This window comes from Numida meleagris, chromosome 7, assembly GCF_002078875.1.
Source record: "Numida meleagris isolate 19003 breed g44 Domestic line chromosome 7, NumMel1.0, whole genome shotgun sequence".
NCBI classification, from domain to species: Eukaryota; Metazoa; Chordata; class Aves; order Galliformes; family Numididae; genus Numida; species Numida meleagris.
Genome location: NC_034415.1, coordinates 14,116,204 through 14,135,584, shown reverse-complemented (window position 1 = coordinate 14,135,584; position 19,381 = coordinate 14,116,204). Strand labels below are relative to the sequence as shown.

The following is a 19,381-nucleotide window of genomic DNA, read 5'->3' as shown; positions in this document are numbered from 1 at the left end:
GATGATCAGAGGGCTGGAGCACCTCTCCTATAAGGAAAGGTTGAGGGAACTGGGCTTGTTTAGTCTGGAGAAGAGAAGGCTCTGGGGAGACCTCATTGTGGCCTTCCAATACTTGAAGGGAGCGTATAAACAGGAGGGGGATCGATTGTTTGTGAGGGTAGATAGCGATAGGACAAGGGGGAATGGTTTTAAGCTGAGACAGGGGAGATTTAGGTTAGATATTAAGAGGAAGTTTTTCCACACAGTGTGGTGACACACTGGAACAGGTTGCCCAGGGAGGTTGTGGATGCCCTGTCCCTGGAGGTGTTCAAGGCCGGGTGATTCTATGATAAGTTTACTAGTTTTAAGAAGAGAATTAAAAAGCCAAAGACAGTGATTCCCAACTAGATTAAGTCAGAGGATTTCATGTATATCCTGAAAAAGAGCTTTTAATGTTTACTGAAGTAAGAGTATTGATGAGGTACTTCCTTTCTGCCACGATGGTTGGTTGTCAATACAGGCCCCCCTGTCATCTGCAACAATTAGAAACCAACTTCTAACATACTTTTGAAGTGAAGTTTATTGTGGTGGTTTCACAATCCATAATCACTAGTTCCTACCCGACAAGTCTCAAGATTTTCTTGCCTTGTCATCATCCATTAAAAAAGAAAAGAGGATCAGTGTCTTGGTACCCATACCTGCCAGTGCTCATCCAAGTCTTTGACTTGCTGCCTTAGTTCTTTGAGACCCATCAGAGCTTCTGCTTCTCTTAGCTTTACTGCAATCAGTTCTTCTTGTAGTCTAGCAACATTTTCCTCATCAGGTAGAGAGCTATTCCTCTGGAACAAGGAACATCCTCTTAAACATGTATTTGAATGAAATAGTGCTTGGTGAGACCCACTCCAAAATATATCTATATATAGGAGTGTATAAATGTATATACACACACACTCTTATTGCCAACCAAAATTTCTTAATGATGCATCTGTTATAAAATAAGTCCCTATAAAAATCTAATGAGTGCAAGTATATTTAAAAAGTCAACTACAGGGAAAAGAATTAACTTAATTTTCAGTATTCTGACTTGCACATTTTGCTGGATAGTATCCCTCACAAAGTATTCTTTTCACTATTTTGTGGCACATTAAAAATATGAAGATAAAAGACTATGAAATGATGAAAATAAAGCAAATGTGGAACTGAAATTACACCTTTATAGTTACAGCTCTTACTCAGATTTACAGGAAAAAAATAAACGGAAATTTAGGTTTTCAGAAGTAGGTAACTTGCCTTTGAAGAAGGAAGAAAAGGTATGTTGACAAAGGAACTACCCATTAATATTTATCAATAATAATCAGTCAAGAAAGCTCTTAAGTCAAGTTCATAGATGTTTACAAAGACACATGAAAAAAAGTAGAAAGACTGGAAAAAGCTAAACAGAAAACAGCAATACACACTACAGAATTTACCTAGGAAAAGTGATGAAAGAATTAAAGTCTGGAGAAAACAAACCAAAAACACTAGAAGGGAAGGAGGACAGTTTGCCCAGCTAGCTTCCTTTTGTTGAATCATTGGTCACCAAACACTCAAAGTTAAACTGTTCTTCATCACTTTCTACCATACTTCTCAGTAGTACTTTCCAGCAAAATCAAGCATTTTGTAGTCAGTGTTGGGAAAGCTTCCAGGTTTTCCTGAGAGTTGAGAGTGAAGTACTTCAACATTAACACAGCACAACCACCATTTATTAGCACGTTTCAAATAATGGGCTGTAAGCATTAGCAAACTTAAGAACTGACAAGAGTATGTTTCTTAATGTTTACATTATTGGAAGTATAGCCATTCAAGTCTCAGGTTACCAAGCAGTTTTTCCAAATTACTGCTGTTATTGACGTGCCATGTAAAGAGTTGTATTTATAGAAATTGAGTGGAGTTATCTTGAGTCACTTTCTCACGTGCCTAAGTTCACTAAGGACTGACTGAAATACTACTTGACATGCAGGTTTGTTTGGTACATCAATTTTCTCCCCACAACTGCAGAAGTTTTCAGTATATGCTACCACCATAGTTCAAGAAAAGAAGTATTCTCTTTCTAAATTTTCAGAGAATCATGGGTATCCAACCTTCTAGCTATCCCAAGCCACAGTGAATGGAGTTGTCTTGGGCAGAATATAAAATACGTAACAGTTTAAATATACAAGTAATAACACATTTTTAAATAGATTTTTTTAAACAAATAGGGCAACAAAAACATAAAACTAGCAGATTGGACATGAATGCTAGATTATGACCTCTTACCAAAGTGCAGTAAAAACTACAACACTACTACTCTGTCAGATTCCCAGTCAAGCTCCTTAGTTAACTTAAGTAAAATCTTAACTAGATTAATCCCACAAAGCTAACTAATAAGCTCTGTCCACATTCTTGAATATACAGCTTTCTCAATTTCCCATGGGGAAATAATTTCCCAAAACAACACATTATATAAAGCATACTCTTCAGATCATAACGTCAAGTGGATTTTTCTATTTTCCTTGAAGAAAAACCTGACAGCAAATAGAATAAAGCATTTGACAGATTGTTTGAGTACAGCTAGAGATGTACAAAGTGAGATGGCACCAGAAAAGCAGAAGAGTTTGATGCTGACAGTAGATACACTCTCCTACCCATAATAGAAGGTGAGAGAGACTGGACAACTCAAGACCAGGGAATGGCAATCTTGAACTCCTCTGCCTATGTCCACTTCAACTATTCATAGTTCCACATCACTTCAAGGTTCACCATAAGCTACTCGTTGCAGATATAGTTTTTGAAACAGTTAATGTTTACTGTTAAGATTCAACCACAATTCATGTTTTCCAACACAGGAACAGCAGAAAGCAATCATAGACTTCTCTCAGTGCAGACAGATCTCGTTTAGTTTGTGTTGCTGTTTTTTGGTACTTTTGCTTGGTGTAGGTTTTTTTGTTGTTTGTTGTTTTTGCTATATCAACTTAAAAGTTGAAAAGCATCTTGCAATCATGAAAACATATCTCAAGAGTATAGGGCATAGTTACACAAAGAATTACAGGGACCTGCATTCCATCTCTAGTGCTATTTAATACAGAAGATCCTGGGCTTGGTTTACCTTTTCCATCTCTAGAACTTTATCTTGCATCTCCTTCAGGGCACAATGGGATTCTGCTTCACTCAGCCTGGCTTGGACCAGCTCTTTTTCCAGCTGTAGCACAAAGTCTTCACTGTATCGTGAACTGCATTTATGCTACAAAGTTTGCAGAAACATATTTAGTATGAAGCACAGATAGCTCAAAATGGGTTTTATGTGCCAGATTTGGAGTGAAAAAATACATTCAGGTGCTTAAGATTAGAAATACTACTTTAAGATACAGAAGTTCCTCACTTATAGAGGTCTACTAACATGTCCACCCCCACTGCTAACAGTACAACAGTACTACTCTTCTCAAACAAGTGCAACCACTCATGGCCAAATGTGTAGGATCAGACTGAGACACCTGTCACCAATGATCAGTGACTCATACTTTCTTCTCATTGTTATCCAACTGGAAAAAAAAAAGGATCTGTTGCTATTTTGTGATATGTCAAAAAAAAGGCTTGAGAAAGATTAGCTATTTACAAGGTAATACAAGGATTTCTCTTGATCCCTACACACTTAAACTATGGAAGGCTTCTGCTGAATCAGAATCTTATTTAAATTTAAGTCATGTATGCTTCAAAGCACTGCTACTTGGGCTTGCCTCTGTTTCACTCCAGCCTTTGGCTCCTATTTGCTCACACTACATGCATTCTCTTTTACATCAGATTTGATACTTTACACACAGAACTTACTCCAAGGCTATTACTATACAGCATTGCACACTTAAACACATTGCTTCAGTATGAAAACATCAATTCAGAATTTAAAGCTAGTCTTTCCAAACTTCGGGGGAAAAGAAAAATCCCACAATCGGAATCAAGTTAATTTACCATTAACTTATTTATTACCCAGAGCTTAAGACTGAGAGCTATCCTTTCACATGCTTAAGTACAATTTTGTAAAAATGTGTCTTTCAGCAGATCAATTCAACCGAAGTCATATTAAGTATTTGTATTCAAAAGACCCGCTTAACTTTTTAGTCCAGTCAATAGTTATAAAAAGCATTTTTTTTCCATGAGTGACTTTAAAGTAATTTGAGATTCACCACACACTGTCAGACCCGCCTGACTGGTCACAGCATCCTAAATTTAAATTACTGTTTTAGGAAAAGTTAAAGTACTGAAAACATAGTTGCCCAGTTACTGATTATGCACAGCTACCCTAAACATTTCGATCAAAAGGAAATAATTTAATACATCTTTGATGCTGTTAACTACACTGTGACAAATACTATGTGGATTCATAAATGAAGTTTTACTCAATTAACAATGCAACTTAATGAATATTCCACGAATTCCTATAAAACCATACCTTGCTTTGTTTTTGCATCAAACTTAGTTCTCCATATCTAGAAGAAGCTCAATTAACATAAGTGTTCCATTTTGTATGCTGCTATTAGGATATGAAACTCCCTGACCTTCAATGCACAAACTAAACACTAGCAGGACAAGACAGGAATTCACCACATACAACTACATGGTTACAGAAGTAGTTTCTCATTTTTATATTTCTATAGGCCAACTACATCTAAACCATATCTAACTCACCTGAAGTTTACTGATATTTTTATTACATTTCTTAAAATACAGAAGATACATATCCACAAGAAGTTACAGAGGGGTATACACAAAACATTAGAAGGCAAACATACCTTATGCAAACAGTTTTCATTGTCACAGAGACTATCCATTTAAAAGTTAAGTGCTCGACCTAAACAGCTGTGCATCTGAATGCACCAAGAACACCGCACAAAGATATTAACTTCTTCTTACACAACACTGATTTAATACATACTATTTTCAATCTGCGTATTGTCTTCACACAGCAAGTAGTAGAGGTAGCCCTGAACTGAAATGTCAGGAGAGGACGGATGGACAATGCCGATGCGTTTCTAGAATCACTTCACACGATACAAGGGCATACGTAGCACACTAAACAATACACAGAGGCAGAGAATAGGCAACAGTTTTCTTTTTTGGCTGCTTGTACAAGTTTATCAAATGAAATACACAGCAACTTCAATGGACTCTCAGTTTCTTGTCCCAGATTCCCCAAACAAAAGAATACAAAATAAAAAATGAATACAGCATGCTTTCTTTAGGTCAAGAGTCCTCCTGTACTTACCAAGAAATTGAGTGAAAATAGTGGATCTGAAGAACTAAAATGCATCCTGATTTGGCAACAACATATGTGAGTACTGTAAACAGTTTTGGACTCTCAACTCTTTTTTTTAAATCTGCCTTTAGACTTAGCCTACTTATGACATAGTTGAATGCTTCTAACATATCTAGCCACAAAACAAACATCAAAACAGCCACACCACTGCTTTAAACCTAGTCTTGGCAGATTGGCAATAAAGTACAACCAAGATCAAAATAAATTTAAAAAATATTCAGAAGCTCAAAGCTGTGATTTTTAATTCTTAACATATAAAGCCCTATGTTTTTAAATCATCAAAATTGACAGAAATTCATAATCAAAATGTTAAAAATGCTACTTTATGTTTGCTAAATATGTCAGTCTTAATTGCTTTTACGCGTTTGCCTTAAGCCCTAATATTTGTGACAAAGAATACAACGTGAATCTAGATTTCCAAGCACCATTCCAATCTTTTACCATGGAAGCACTGTTTTTCTTGACGTATGTTGAACAGATGGCTCCATAATATAAAATACTAAAAATCTAGTTTTACAGTCATTTACCTCTGAAATAAAGAAACCCTTGTGCTTGGCCTCGTATCATTGGGAAAAAATAAATCCAGTTATTTCTTAACGTCTAAGATACTAAAATCAGATTATGTCAAGCACTCTTAATATTACTTTTGCCAGATATATGTATGTGTATTACAAAATACCTTTCCAGTTTTCTATACTGCCCAGTTAACTTTGCTTATACATTTAAACATTAACTGTAGTACTTCAGTGAATACAGTATTTTTGTTTTCTGCTTTTTTGTTAGAAAATTCAGAACATAAAGCATATTGTAAAATAAAGTGAATACAATAAAACAAAGCCTTCAGTAAGGTTGCAATATTCATTACAAGCTTACACTTCCCATGTCAGTTACCATGCTCTTATCATCAGTCATTCTGGTATGAGCTCCTGGAAAAGAAACTACTGACAATGGACTTGCTGTGACAATAACCAAATACATGGCTATAATTTACCTTGCAAAATGCATATGCTTTTGTCAGAATGTTTAGTCAATTAAACTTCCAACTTCTAACACACCTTTCTTAAAAGTAAGAAATGAAGCACCTTTAGCTTCCTGAACTGCCTCTTATTCCGCAGATTCAACTCTCAAGCATTCAGACTGATGATGATCATCACTAAGAATTCAAGTATTGCTAGCAAAGACTGAGATTTGAGTTCTGGAGGTACGTTTAACAGGCTGAAATCCTTACATTATTTGTGTTTCTATATACCCAGCGGAAATCTCTTTTTTAAAAACATCAGGAGGAAAAAAAAACCTGCAAGTAAAAAAGCCCCCCCAGGAGCACATTAGTCTCACTACTTTCACGCCTAATTCATCAAACATCATTGCTCTCAGCATTACCTCTGAACAAGGTCTGTCAGGCACAACTTCCTCTACAGAAATCACAGCTGACAAGTACTACTGGGAAGAAACAAATAGCATTCCCCTCTTAATCTTTCAGTTGCCCACCACATCTGAAGTCTGTGGCAAATTTCTCAATTTAAGACTGCACATGTCATAAAGACAGATTAGTATCATTTTCTTCAGAGCCATTTAGACAAATGAGCAGCTGAAGTGCTGAACTCCAACAGTATTTCAGAATGGTGTTTTAGCTTTACAACTGTTTCTCCTAGGTAGCGATATAAAGAAGCGCACACATTATGCACTCTCTTTAAAAACATTACACTGTTAGTTACTCCATAGAAAGATGTAAAAGCTAGCATCTAAAGTAAAATGATATGTGAAGTCTCCATCTCGAACCTATTTTATGCTTCTTTCCCCTCCTTCTTCCCTACTCTCGTTTCCAAATGACCTAAAATTTATTCAGAAATGTGTAGAACATATTTGATGACTCTTAATATGCAATCCATTATATGAACACTAGCACAACTTTCAGGTCAGTGATGAGAATTATAGCAGAACTTCCATTACTTGCACTGGGAAAAAAATGGTAACAATACCTCTAAATAGATTCAAGACTTCATTAAAGTCACTCCGTTTCAACTGAAAACTCCCTACAATTATTACAGTACAGGAAAAAAGTTACAGCTGTGTGTAATTTGGGCTTCAGTTGTTGGAATACAGACAGAAAGATGTTCTTCTACCCATCTCAATCCTTACCCTTAGAGAAAAGTGTTGTAAGAGAGTATTTCTTCAAAGGCACACACATACTCTGTAGGGACCGACCTTCAACATTTACCTTTTTGAAGCCATGCATTTTGTGCTATCAACTCTCACAGCACAGGAATAAATAAGTCCCAGACATTTAAATACAAATGCATAACTTTTTTTTTTTAACTAAGGATAGGTTAGCTTTCTTAGAAATACTATGGCTTGTATAATATTCTTGCTACCAAATACCATACTGAAACAGAACTCATGACTGGAAAGATTCAGGTTACGAAGTATGCATGATAGATGCCATATGTTCAAATAAGATGGCTGCATAGTTGGTCTACTGTCAGTACAATCTGCAATCATTTTTTTGCTAACCATAAACAAAACTGAAGAAAAAACAATCAAAGCAACTACGAAGAAAATTATACTGAAGATGTGCACTGCCAGGAGCCACTGATTAGGCAGTGGCAAGAAGATTTACAAGGGGATTCTGCTTGAAGTGGAATACCAGAACTCAGAAAGAATTCGTGGCTTCCCACTAGGTGGTGCCCGAGGTGCAGCCACCTGCACCCCCCTTGTTCCGGTTGTTCAGGGTGGAAGTTTCACTGCCTGAACTCTGCTGTCTTTATAACCACAGTGCAATCTCTTGCACTTCAAAAATGTATCAGCTAGTAAGCAAAAATCCCTCTGTAAACCCATGAATTTGCAGCCTCAGCTCCAAACACAGTCAGACTATTTCCTATGGTCACTCTCACGCTTAAGTGTAGGAACACAAGCCTGCAAGCACACAGGTTAGGAAGTATGGCTTAGATTAACTCTCCACTCTTGCATTGCTTTCTCTCTACTCCTGCAGTACCTATTCAATATCCTGTACCCACAACTCCAATACAGTAACAATTTTACAATTCAGTTTTCCATACCTTTGCTCAGAACCAGCTCCCATGCCCAATCTGCCAGGCTTCCCCATTGTTACTACCTAATAAGGTTTCCCTTTATAACTACAAGCATTAGCTTTCAATATCATATTACTCCTCAATTAACTAACAGATACAGTTAACTAAGTTAACTCTGAGAAGTCACAAACTGAGTTTTTACCATTGTCTTTTTCTAACCAGTTACTGAGTACAGGCAAGTAACAGTCACTAGGATTCCTCCAATAATACACATTCCAAGTGTATTATTCTATGCTTCCAAATTAGTCATAATTAGACAGTTAAGAAGGACTACAACTGGCTAATCCATAAACATTTGTTATGTTATAATCTTTGAAGTGAAACAGAACATCTACAACTTTGGAAAACATTAACATAACTTCTCAGTCATCAGTTTTTCATGCTTTTTCCTAAAGAAAACATAGCGAAAATTAAATAATCAGCATTACATATTACAGTGTCACAGCTCAATTACAATGCCCTGCAACTGTTCCAAAACGTATCATTTGTACAGTTAAATGCATTAAACAGACATAATAAACTATTGCTGCATTTAAGTTAACAGCAAATCTGTTCTCCACCTCCCAAGAACAAATACAAGTACCTCCAGAGTTCTGGAGCAGGGTAAAATAAACTGCTGTGCTGCCCATAAGGCATTTGGTAAGTAGCTGCAGAATGCTTTAGTTCTAAAAAGTCACATTTCATACACCCAAAGCATCTAGAGCTCCAAACAAGTACTTTCAAACCACTTGTTTAAAGCAATTCGGGTATATTCACATCAACACTGCAAATGCACAACTTATCCAGCTAGTGTAGATGGGCATAAACAGCCTCCTTCTATTGAAAGAGGATACCAAATGCTTCTCAAGTGGCTTAGGGAAAGTAATTTCAGCTTCACAGTAATGGTCTGAAGTGTTGCACATTGAACAACGTAAAATAAATAGTACATACAAACACAGTACTTCCTAAATATAGCAGCTAACATTTATTTTCCTGTTCCATCTGCACATAAACCCACACATTTTAATGAACGCTTGTACTGTCTCCAAAGCAAAGAATAGCTACTTTGCTAGCGTTTTGCAAGAAGCATGCTAGGAAAATATGCATGTATCCAGAAAAACCATTAATACAGTAGCAACCAGCTTCAATGAGAAGCTAGGCAATGGCATTATCAACTCTCAAGTTTGAGTATTCAGAGTGACACAGTTTGCAATGGCTAGAGTTCTTAGATATGACAAGGTTGTGTGCTGGTTTTGTTATCTTTTTGTTGATTTTTATTTTTTAAAAAACTTACATTTATCCAGGGTATGAATTCCATCATCTATTTGTAAGAAGAGACCAAAATATCACCTAGTCCAATCTGTATACTTTTTAAGAAGGGAAATCACATGATACAAGCATTTGTAAGGACAGCACAGAGACCATGTCACAATGAGGAAAAAATAAACATGAATGAATGAAAAACATGAGATGATGTGCTGCCAGGCTCCTTACCCATTGCTGCTGCTGTTGGAGCTCCCTGATGGTATTCTCAGCTTGCTCCAGTTTAGTATTGGCCTCATCACTCTGCTGTTTGATGGTGGCCAGCTCCCGTTTTATGAGGTAGTTTTCCTCAGCCTCCTGGGCCCTTGTCACTTGTCCCTTAGGACATAATTACGTGGTTTTTTTTCCCCTCAAAAGCAATTGAGGACAAATCCAACAAAGACTGCCTTTGCAGTACTCAGGTGCTTATTTCAGATTGGTTTTGCAAACAGCATGGAATACAATTAGTACAAAATTTTTGATACTGTAATACTAAGCAGCTGCTCTAGTACTTTGTTACTAAGCTTGATATCCCTTCAGCAAGCACAATTGCGTACTTGCATTTAATAGAGGTCAATTCATGCAATATTACTCAGTTGTACATGCAAAGATTTAAGTTTGCAATATTCAATTTAAGTGTTAATAACAACGTTCCAATCCATTTGAAACAAAAATTTTCACCAGAATTACATTAGGTTAGAAAGTTATTATAACGTGCAACTATTGGCTTTATATTTTTTAATATATTAAACAACTGTCTAATAAGGGATTAGCTATATATTTATTCCAAATCAACAAGGCAAGGATAGAGTGCAGCATGCAAGTATGCATGCATTAAATCAGTTTGGTTTTTCTGAAAGTAGAAAGAGTCATACAGTAGAAGACTAGAAGACTATACCTGTATCAATCTATCTGCCAAGGAAGCACTTTCCTACAAAGGAAAAATTCAGATAGGAATAAGGAAAAGAAAAACAAAGGAGTGATAATAGTGACAAAAAAAGACTAGAGCAGAGAAAGAAAATGCCCAAATTCTACCCATTTTTCTACACAAGCAACTTGTTTTTACAAAGTTAAGAACTCTTCATGTAAGTTAAGGCAACTCAGGCTGGAAGCTGCAGGAAGCAGCCTTTTACTGCAACAGATGTAACGAGTCAATTTTTGATACAAGCAGGTCCCAAAGCCAGACTTCTGTTACACGCAGAATTCACTTACAGGAGACTGGTTATTTTTATCTGAACAGCTTACTTTCTTAATTAAAAAGAGTTGCTGGTACATTGTCTGATACGATCTAATAGATGAATGCAGACTTGGTCTGTGGTCCACCCACACTACAAAAGGAAGGCATAATTTGAGCACAAAGGCAACTCCACTAAATGCAGAGACATCCATGCAAAACTAATGCTTCCATAAAGATGAAGCAGGGAAACTAAACGGTGCAAACTGAAAGACCTAAGTAGAAATTTTCAACTATGACAGCTAATATTTTGTTCTTCTGAGCTCTAGCAGTAACTCAAACAGCTCATAGATTCTCTTCCCTTACCAAAGTACAACAAGAAACGTATGCATGCTGACAAGCACTACATTTCCTTCGCCCTGTTAAGATGTGCAATTTTATTGAAGTCATGTCCACTCTATCACCCTTGTAAGCACTCAATTTTCACAGATTCTATGGCATTATATTCACAGACAGTTAAACCATTCAGAATCTTAAAAAAATTCCAAGGACAAAGTTCTAATTGGTTGACAGGAGCTACTAGTGAAACGTAGTAAGGTAGCATCTTAAGGTGCTTGTCATTCTGGTACACTAAGAAAATCACAACTAAGTCATCTGTGAGGATGAAGAAAAATTTTAAAAGAAAAAGTTTCCAAGAGAAAAATTAAATGAGTTTTGTTTGTTTGTTTTTTTTTACTTTATGATCTGTTCTTAGATGCTTTGATGACAAGAATTTCTGTCATAATTAATGGATAATTAATGTATTTTTTTTCATTTTGAAGTATTTCAATTCCAATCAGACCGGGATATTCTGAAAATGAATTTTGAAATTTTAAATACAGAATTTACAGATGTGTTAGTTGTCTGGTGGCTCATCATTGAGTTCCTTGCAAAAAAAAAATCAAACTTCAAACCTCCACAAGTCAAGCATAAACCAGAGACAGTTAACTTTACCAACAACTCAGTATCTGAAATAACTAGGTTCATAAAGTTATATTTTTGGTCACAACTTCATTTCACAAGATGTCCTCAAGATGTGCATTTTCTTCCCAAACCGGAGTTCAGACATCACAATTAATTATAATTTGACACTGATTGTTAGATTTATTATAGCTTCTTGGAGAAACATCTAAAACGCAACATTGTTCAATTATTCACACAAAATTCAGTCTGTCCTTTTCCTCACTGTGAAGCAACTCTTTTTACGTCATGAGCATTCAACTTCATTTGCTGAAAGACAGCTGTTACTGTTATTTGCAGTTAAAATGGCCAAGAATGTTTGCATGCTAGAGCACACCTTAGATTCAATCCGTCACACAAAGCACGATATCAGAACACGGAAAGCCAGAGAACAATGCCTGCATGATATCAGTATGTAGACAACAGTTTGCATGCATACTTGGAAATTATATCCAACTACAAAGAAACTTAACAAAACTCTATTCCAGACTGTATCTGTGAAAAATTCTTTCTCCTGGCCCCCTGTATCTGCAATTTCTACTGAAATTCCAAAGCATGTAAGATGAATTAATAGCTAACAGCAGCAGACCTCCTGTACTAAACACGAATGCTGCAACAACATCCCTCTACTGCCGTACTCATCAGTGACAACAATTTTTCCACTTTCACCCCTCTGATCATTGATAAGCCTGTCATTTTGCTCCTACATTAAGACACCTAGCAACTTCAGATTGCCAGAAGTGAGGATTCCCTCACAATAACCTCTTCTCCACCCAGGGATTCCACTATTTTATGTAGTCTTCTGTATTTTGATACTTCTAGTTCAGAAATAAAATGCTAAAGAAGTCAGATATATCAAGATGTTCAATTCCAAGTAAGAGCCAGACAAACATGTACAAGCACTGACCTTAACAGCTTTGTTATTGCCACGCTTTTGCCTAAGTGCTGTTAGTGAACATTGTAAATCAACAGGAAAAAATAGAAAGTTATGAGACTCACTTCATATAATAAAATGACTAATCGATATAATGAATATAAGTAACACAGATTAAATTTGGTCATCAGCATACTTACTTTTTCTAATGTTTCAATGCGCTGTTTTAAGAGCCTATTTTCAGTTCGCAATCTCTGAAACGGAAACCATTCAGAATTTTATTTCTCAAGTTATGAAAGTCTGATGAGGTCAAGCAAATTAACTTCATAGAAACCAAAACATCTTATCACAGTTGTGAAAATCAATAATGAATACAGACATGAGCAGTGACACTTATTAAGCATCCTTTTTATTTGATGTACTAACTCAAAAGGTGATTTTAAACAGCTTGAGAGAGCAAAGATAAGAAAGGTATTGTGTGATATGAAAACAGCTGTATTGGTGTTATATGAAAGCAGGTGAACCAGAGGGCTTAACCACACAACACCATTAGCCTCCTCTTCATAAACAGAACTGGACACAGTCCTCATGGTAAAGGGATGTGAAAAAGTATTCCCTCCACTAAGACAGGTTAATGAGATGCTTTCTTTTCTTCTCAATAAAAAGGATAATGTTATTTATTTTTACTTGTTAGAAATCATATGAACAATTATTCACCTCAGAAGTAATACATTATTGTACTTTTTTTTACTAACATATTTCATACAAACCTTGATTTGAGAAGCCACCACAGCAGACCCTAACGCAAGTAAGGAACGCTACTTGTCTTGCTGTCTGTTTATAAGGATAAACTACGTGCAAACGCATGGAAAATTTCTGTGCTTCCAGGTGCACATCACTGAATTTTTCTGAAGAACTGTTGCCTTTGAAATTGATATTAAAAGACAAATGACCAGAAGTGTATGGCAAGGAGGAAGGATACAACTCACTCCCTCTAAAAAGCTTAAGTGCAAAAGGATAATACACCAAAAGCTTATTCAGGTAACAAAAGCAAATAAATGCAGTCATTAAATATAGGAAACTGGTCAGTTAGCACAAGGAACCTAAACCTGTCAGAGCAGATTTGAACTTGCACATTTTTCCACCAAGATCTCCTGACCCCCACATTATGCATCAATTGCAGAAGCTCCATAAGGAAGCAGTGAATGCAGACAGGATACCTAACCTTGGGTCCAAAGCATAAAAGGAAAAATATATCTCAAAACCAATCTTGAAGTACTTGAGTGAACTATGATAAAATCTCCCTTAAATCATTTTCCAGATCTTCTGTATGGGATATCCACATCTTAAACCAGTGTGTTGTGATAAATGAGAATGTCTGTAAATTAAAGTTTAGTCAGCAGAAACTAACAAGAACCATGTACAGCAGGTATCCACTGATGAATTCTCTTCAAATTTGTTTACCAGAACTCTCACTCTCAAGTGCCCTTTATGAGAGAACAGTCCCATGCAAATGCTGAAAAAAAAAAAAATACATGGGGACCTCAACTGCATGTTCAGCTGCATGTCCTTCCTCCTAGTACTTAAAGAGGATCCACAAGAAAGCTGGAGAGGGAATGTCTATCAGAGACAGTATAAATAGGACAAAGGGTAATGACTTTAAACTAAGAGACAGATTCAGAGTAGATATTCAGAACAAATCCTTTACTCAAAGGGTGGTAAGTCACTGGAACAGGTCACCCTGAGAAGCTGTGGATTCTCCATCCCTGTAGGTATTCAAGGACAAAATGGATGGGGCCCTGGGCAACCTGATCTACCGGAAGGAGTCTCTGCCTGTGTCAAGGGAGTTGAAGCCAGATGATCTTTAAGAGATCCCTTACAACACAAACCATTCTACGATACACAGATCGGACACATAAACCACATCTAAGAACTTAACTGATCTGTAAGTAAATTTATAGAGGCTCTCTTACTTTAATTTCAACTTGTTCTTCCATTTCTTTTGTTTTTATTGTAGTGTATTCCTTTTCTAACCTAAAAAAAATTAGAAACAGTAAAGGATAATTAGAAAAGTTACTGACAGTTTAACTGGTCTAATATCTAACAAGCAACAGGAAAATAGAGATTATATTTCCTCTGTTTAAATGACCACTCAAAAGCTGCCAATATATTCCTCCTGTAAGTACTTGGACTGGACGTTAAGGTTAGTTTAAACACAGAAATACTTCTGCACACAAACAGGCTCTGAACTTCATACTGAAGTGTGGGTGCTTGCTCATATAATCCTGATGACACACATCTGCAATGGCAATGATTTCAAACTACAATAACCATTCAATGCAGTTATGCAACAATCAATTCCGCACAGTCAGCCAAAGGAACACAGAGTTAGGAAAGCTTGGAAGACAGAAGGATGCAGAGAGGTTTGAGGCAAAAATCTTAAAGTTATTCTGGTCCCTCAAGCAAGTTCCAAAATTGCCTCTAATGAAAGGCAACGAGAAGAAACACAAGCTGTGATATTCAAAGCCTCTACAAAAGGCAATCAAGTAAGTTTAGTCTGAATTGTACTGTTTTAAACTACTAGCTTTTATATTCCTTTTCAGAGAAAGTGTTTTCCCTGCAAGTTTTGGCACTGCTTCTCACTCTGCGGGCTGACAGCACCGGTAAACTTAATTTTGAAAGACCCTAGCATATCCACTCTCCTTGCACTGCAATATACCATAAACTGCCTGCCCTAAGAACCGAAGAATTGCCCAACTTAACTCCAGAAAAGCACAAGGAGGGTAAATTGGCTTATCATCACAATTTACAGATGGCAGAGAAGCAAAGACATGCAACTAGCCTTAAGCAGCAGTATTATACTCAGGATTTCAAACCCAGAATCAGGAATACCCTTAAAATTATCCTCCCTTCCCTACTTCACCCTCACAAAAAAAAAAAAAACACATTAAAAACCACACACTACACACCTAACACCACCCCATCCCACAATGGATTTTCTATTCAAATCCTCTTTACAAAAGCTCTGTAATTTTTCCATAACATCCAGCTTTCCTCAGAAGCTTTTTAGTTTTTAAGTGAGATTTGATTACATTCAAGAACGATAGCAAATACCGCTTTAGAAAAATTCTCTTGCAAACAGAACTTCAGTTTTTAACTGCTTACAGAATAAAACCCCCAAAAATATAGACACTGAAAATTCAAACTGAAGTAAGGAGTATCTAGTTTTGAACAAACAAACAATAACTCCAAGCAATAGTATAATCTTTTCTCAAAATGTTATACCTACTTTTTCATCTTTTTTGCATTGTATTTGACTTGGTAAGATGCTTGGATTAATTTGTCTGGACCACTGTCAAACTGATGTGGAATGACCTTTTGAAAGTGCTAAAAGCAATCAGAGCACAAGATTATATATAATTAATAGCTGCAAATGAACACACAGCACACATTTCTCATATCTCTAACAATATTATAAATCTTAACTTACCTGTAACATCCCTTCCATGTCAAGTTGCAGTAATTCTGCTTGGTTTGTCTGAAGTAGTGCTAAACCTACTCGAAATACTATCTCTAAACCCTGTAAACAGAAGTTCAAATAATATTCAACAACTATTCACAGCATTGTCAACGCTACAAGATGGTTCTATTACGAACATTGGAAAGCTCACCCAGTTTCCCAAAAAGAGAAAGGCAAATTGAAAAAAATCTCTTAAAGAGATTGATCCTGGTTCCTTGTTTTGCACTGAGGACAAACAGACAGGCTACATGTCCTGACACCAGATCTTCTTCAGAGAGCTAGAGCAGAGGTAAAAACCTCTTGAATGACAGTTATTTAATGTGAGCTTTATCAAAAATTTTAAATGCATTTGGTACTAAAATATATATGAATAAAAATAAAAAAGAAACCAGGTACTTCTCAAAAGAGGCATTTTAGTTTCAGACAAGGTACAACACAAACAATTTAAACAGATGCAAGGAAACACTTGACTCAAGAATGTCCTAGAGACTATACACAACCTGGAAGGAATCCACCTCTGACTTAATCTTTTCTAGATTATTGCACAGGAAAAGCATAAACGGACTAAAAGCTTTGGTTTGTGACTACCACCCAAAGCTCTAACCCTAGGCAGTGGTAATTCCATTGAATAATTCCATAAACCCTCCTGACTACTAGCCACCTTCTAAACAGAGGAAGCTCTTCTATACACCCTCCTCCTCATCTGCTTGGGCCCAAGTTAAAACTACATGGGGAGAAGAGGTTTATTTTCTACCCCAAACTACTGAAAAACAGATGCCTCTGTTGCATGATGCCACCATATCGCATCCAGAACTTCTGGCAGATATGGTAACTCTTCAACAGGCTTAGACTATAATGTTGCATACAACAGCTATATTTAAATATGTATTTGCTTTTCCTTGACAAACTATATGCGCAGATATCTCCTCCGACCAAACAACTGATAAATGTAACATCTGCAAAGCAAGAGTATTTGAAATTTGCCCATAAGAACAGTCTTCATATGTTCTGTTCCAAGAGTAGTACTAAGTATTGAGTAGTTACCTCAGACATAAAGATATCAAATATTCTTGTTGCAATTGGTAGTGGAAAAGTTGTAAGAAATATAGTTAAAAACCATGATGATGCATACATAGAAGTGTGGAAACTCTGAGACTGAAAGTGCACATAAAGTTCAGGAAGGTGCTCCTAGAGAAAGAGATGAGAAAAATATATTTATGTTATGCTTTTACAAGTAGTTTTTATTGTACAAATGGCTTTGAAAGATATGGGGAAAAATAAAACATTGGTATTTGCCACAGCCAGCAGTAATACAATAGACAACTAGAAGGAAATATTACATGATATGGATATGAAAATTTATCATTATGAAGAACCAAGCAGCAGACATTGCAGTATAAAATGGTCTGTAATATTTCTACACCGTACAGTAGAAATGAAAACATTTCCGTATCACAAAATTAAGCCTACTTGTCTCTGTCAGCTTGACTTTCATTTTACTTTAAAAAAAATCAGCTACAAATTGAGTTCAAAGACATTTGACTCTTAAAATTTTCAATCCAAGCTTTACTGTTCATAAGCATGAACTACAGCAATATAAGTTCACATGACATGGTCTGTCAAAAGTTAAAAAGTACATCAGAGACACACAGACTTACTCATGCAGTCCTGAAATCCAGCTATTGCCAGAGAACAGACTACTACCAACAGACAAGCCTGCTCTTGAACTGCAGTTCCCAAACTCATTATCCTCAGTTACTGAAAAGAAAGTTTGACAGATTTTGCATGTACCTGTATCATGCATTCAAACTGGTACATACAAAGGCCCAGTTCAGCCATGCTTGGTTTAAAGAGTTCTCGTAGTCTGTAATCTTGCATTAATTTAACAAACACACAAAATGCTTCTTCTTCTGGCATCTACATCAAAAATAAAAACAAAAGAAACAAAAACTCAGGAAGAACTGTAAGGACAAACTAGATGTTTGGTCAAGTTTAGTGTTTTGTTGTTTCTCTAAACAAGGAATTTATAACTGATTACTAATCACAGTTTTCTTTGTATATGCTGAGTCCTATGAAGTGGTTTCTAAACTGAAATGGAGGTCTGCAAACTACTTACAATATAACCCAGCTTATAAAACTGAAGAGTACTACAAAGACAACTTTTAAAATATGAAACTTGTGAAATTCCATTTGAACTGAGAGGAGGTTTAGTGTAATAGAATGGAAATGACTAGTTCATCAGTGGCTGAAATAACATTCCCCAGAATAACTTGCAAGTCTGGGATCCTACCTTAGCTCTGAGAAATAAATGTATTCTCCCACTCAGAAAGGTAGTAGCTTCTTGACAAAAGACAGAAACACAGAGAATAAGTCTCATTTGATTTGCAGAATAAAAGGCAGCCCTTCACAATTACATTGTAACAAAAAGCAATTAAGAAAAATCACAAAAATTCCTCAGAAATCACTAGGACACGTTATGCAATCCAGCAGGGATTTTCAAGGTTCACATATTTTTAATATAGTGTTTACCTGCATAAGTAGTAATCCAACAATAAAAGCACTTCCTTGACAGTATCCAACCTCACGATCCACCAAAGAATAAGCCTACAAAATAACATTTTTAAGACTCTGAACAACTAAATGCTCATTACTAATAAAAGTAAATCTTAGCTCATGCTGTTATTTTGGTAACCACTTTGTCTTGCTCTTCCAAATCCAGAGCACATAGACACTCCGTACAAAAACATTTTGGTCAGATGTTTAGTTGCTACCTGCAGCTACAAAGAGGTATGAACTTTACTCTCTGTTGGCCTTCAAAGCACTAACGCACACCTAAAAAAGCTTGCAGTTCAGAGGAATTTGCCAGGTCTTAAAAGATAGTGTTTCCATACCAAATGCACACGACTGCTACTACTATAGAAGATTTGACAAAAGAAATAGTAGTCTGTTTCAGAACAATTAGGAGCTGTAGTTTTATTTACAGGCGGTTTCCACCAATATTGCATATTTCCATGCATATATTAGAGCTGGAAGTTACTACGATACAGAAACATGCAGACTTCTCTTTGAAACTATGTGACATAGAAAAATTTAAGCTCTAGGAGAATGGAGGCAATATAGTGACATTTTATGGTATTTT

General features: G+C 36.2%; 1 protein-coding gene across 7 annotated transcripts in view; it reads right to left on the bottom strand.

Annotated features, from left to right (window-relative positions):
- The window catches only part of EVI5 (ecotropic viral integration site 5), a 66,792-nt gene that overhangs the window by 33,120 nt on the left and 14,291 nt on the right, over nt 1-19,381 (bottom strand). For 6 of the 7 annotated variants that reach the window (XM_021404788.1, XM_021404783.1, XM_021404782.1 and 3 more), the window contains exons 5-15: nt 18,772-18,846; nt 18,034-18,159; nt 17,287-17,430; nt 16,213-16,302; nt 16,012-16,109; nt 14,696-14,756; nt 12,923-12,976; nt 10,574-10,606; nt 9,868-10,014; nt 3,104-3,238; nt 678-818 (exon numbers count right to left, since the gene is read on the bottom strand). In XM_021404788.1, the coding sequence (XP_021260463.1) occupies nt 678-818; nt 3,104-3,238; nt 9,868-10,014; nt 10,574-10,606; nt 12,923-12,976; nt 14,696-14,756; nt 16,012-16,109; nt 16,213-16,302; nt 17,287-17,430; nt 18,034-18,159; nt 18,772-18,846 (1,104 nt within the window). The remainder of the gene's footprint in view (nt 1-677; nt 819-3,103; nt 3,239-9,867; nt 10,015-10,573; nt 10,607-12,922; nt 12,977-14,695; nt 14,757-16,011; nt 16,110-16,212; nt 16,303-17,286; nt 17,431-18,033; nt 18,160-18,771; nt 18,847-19,381) is intronic. The other variant, XM_021404787.1, reaches the window with a different exon arrangement.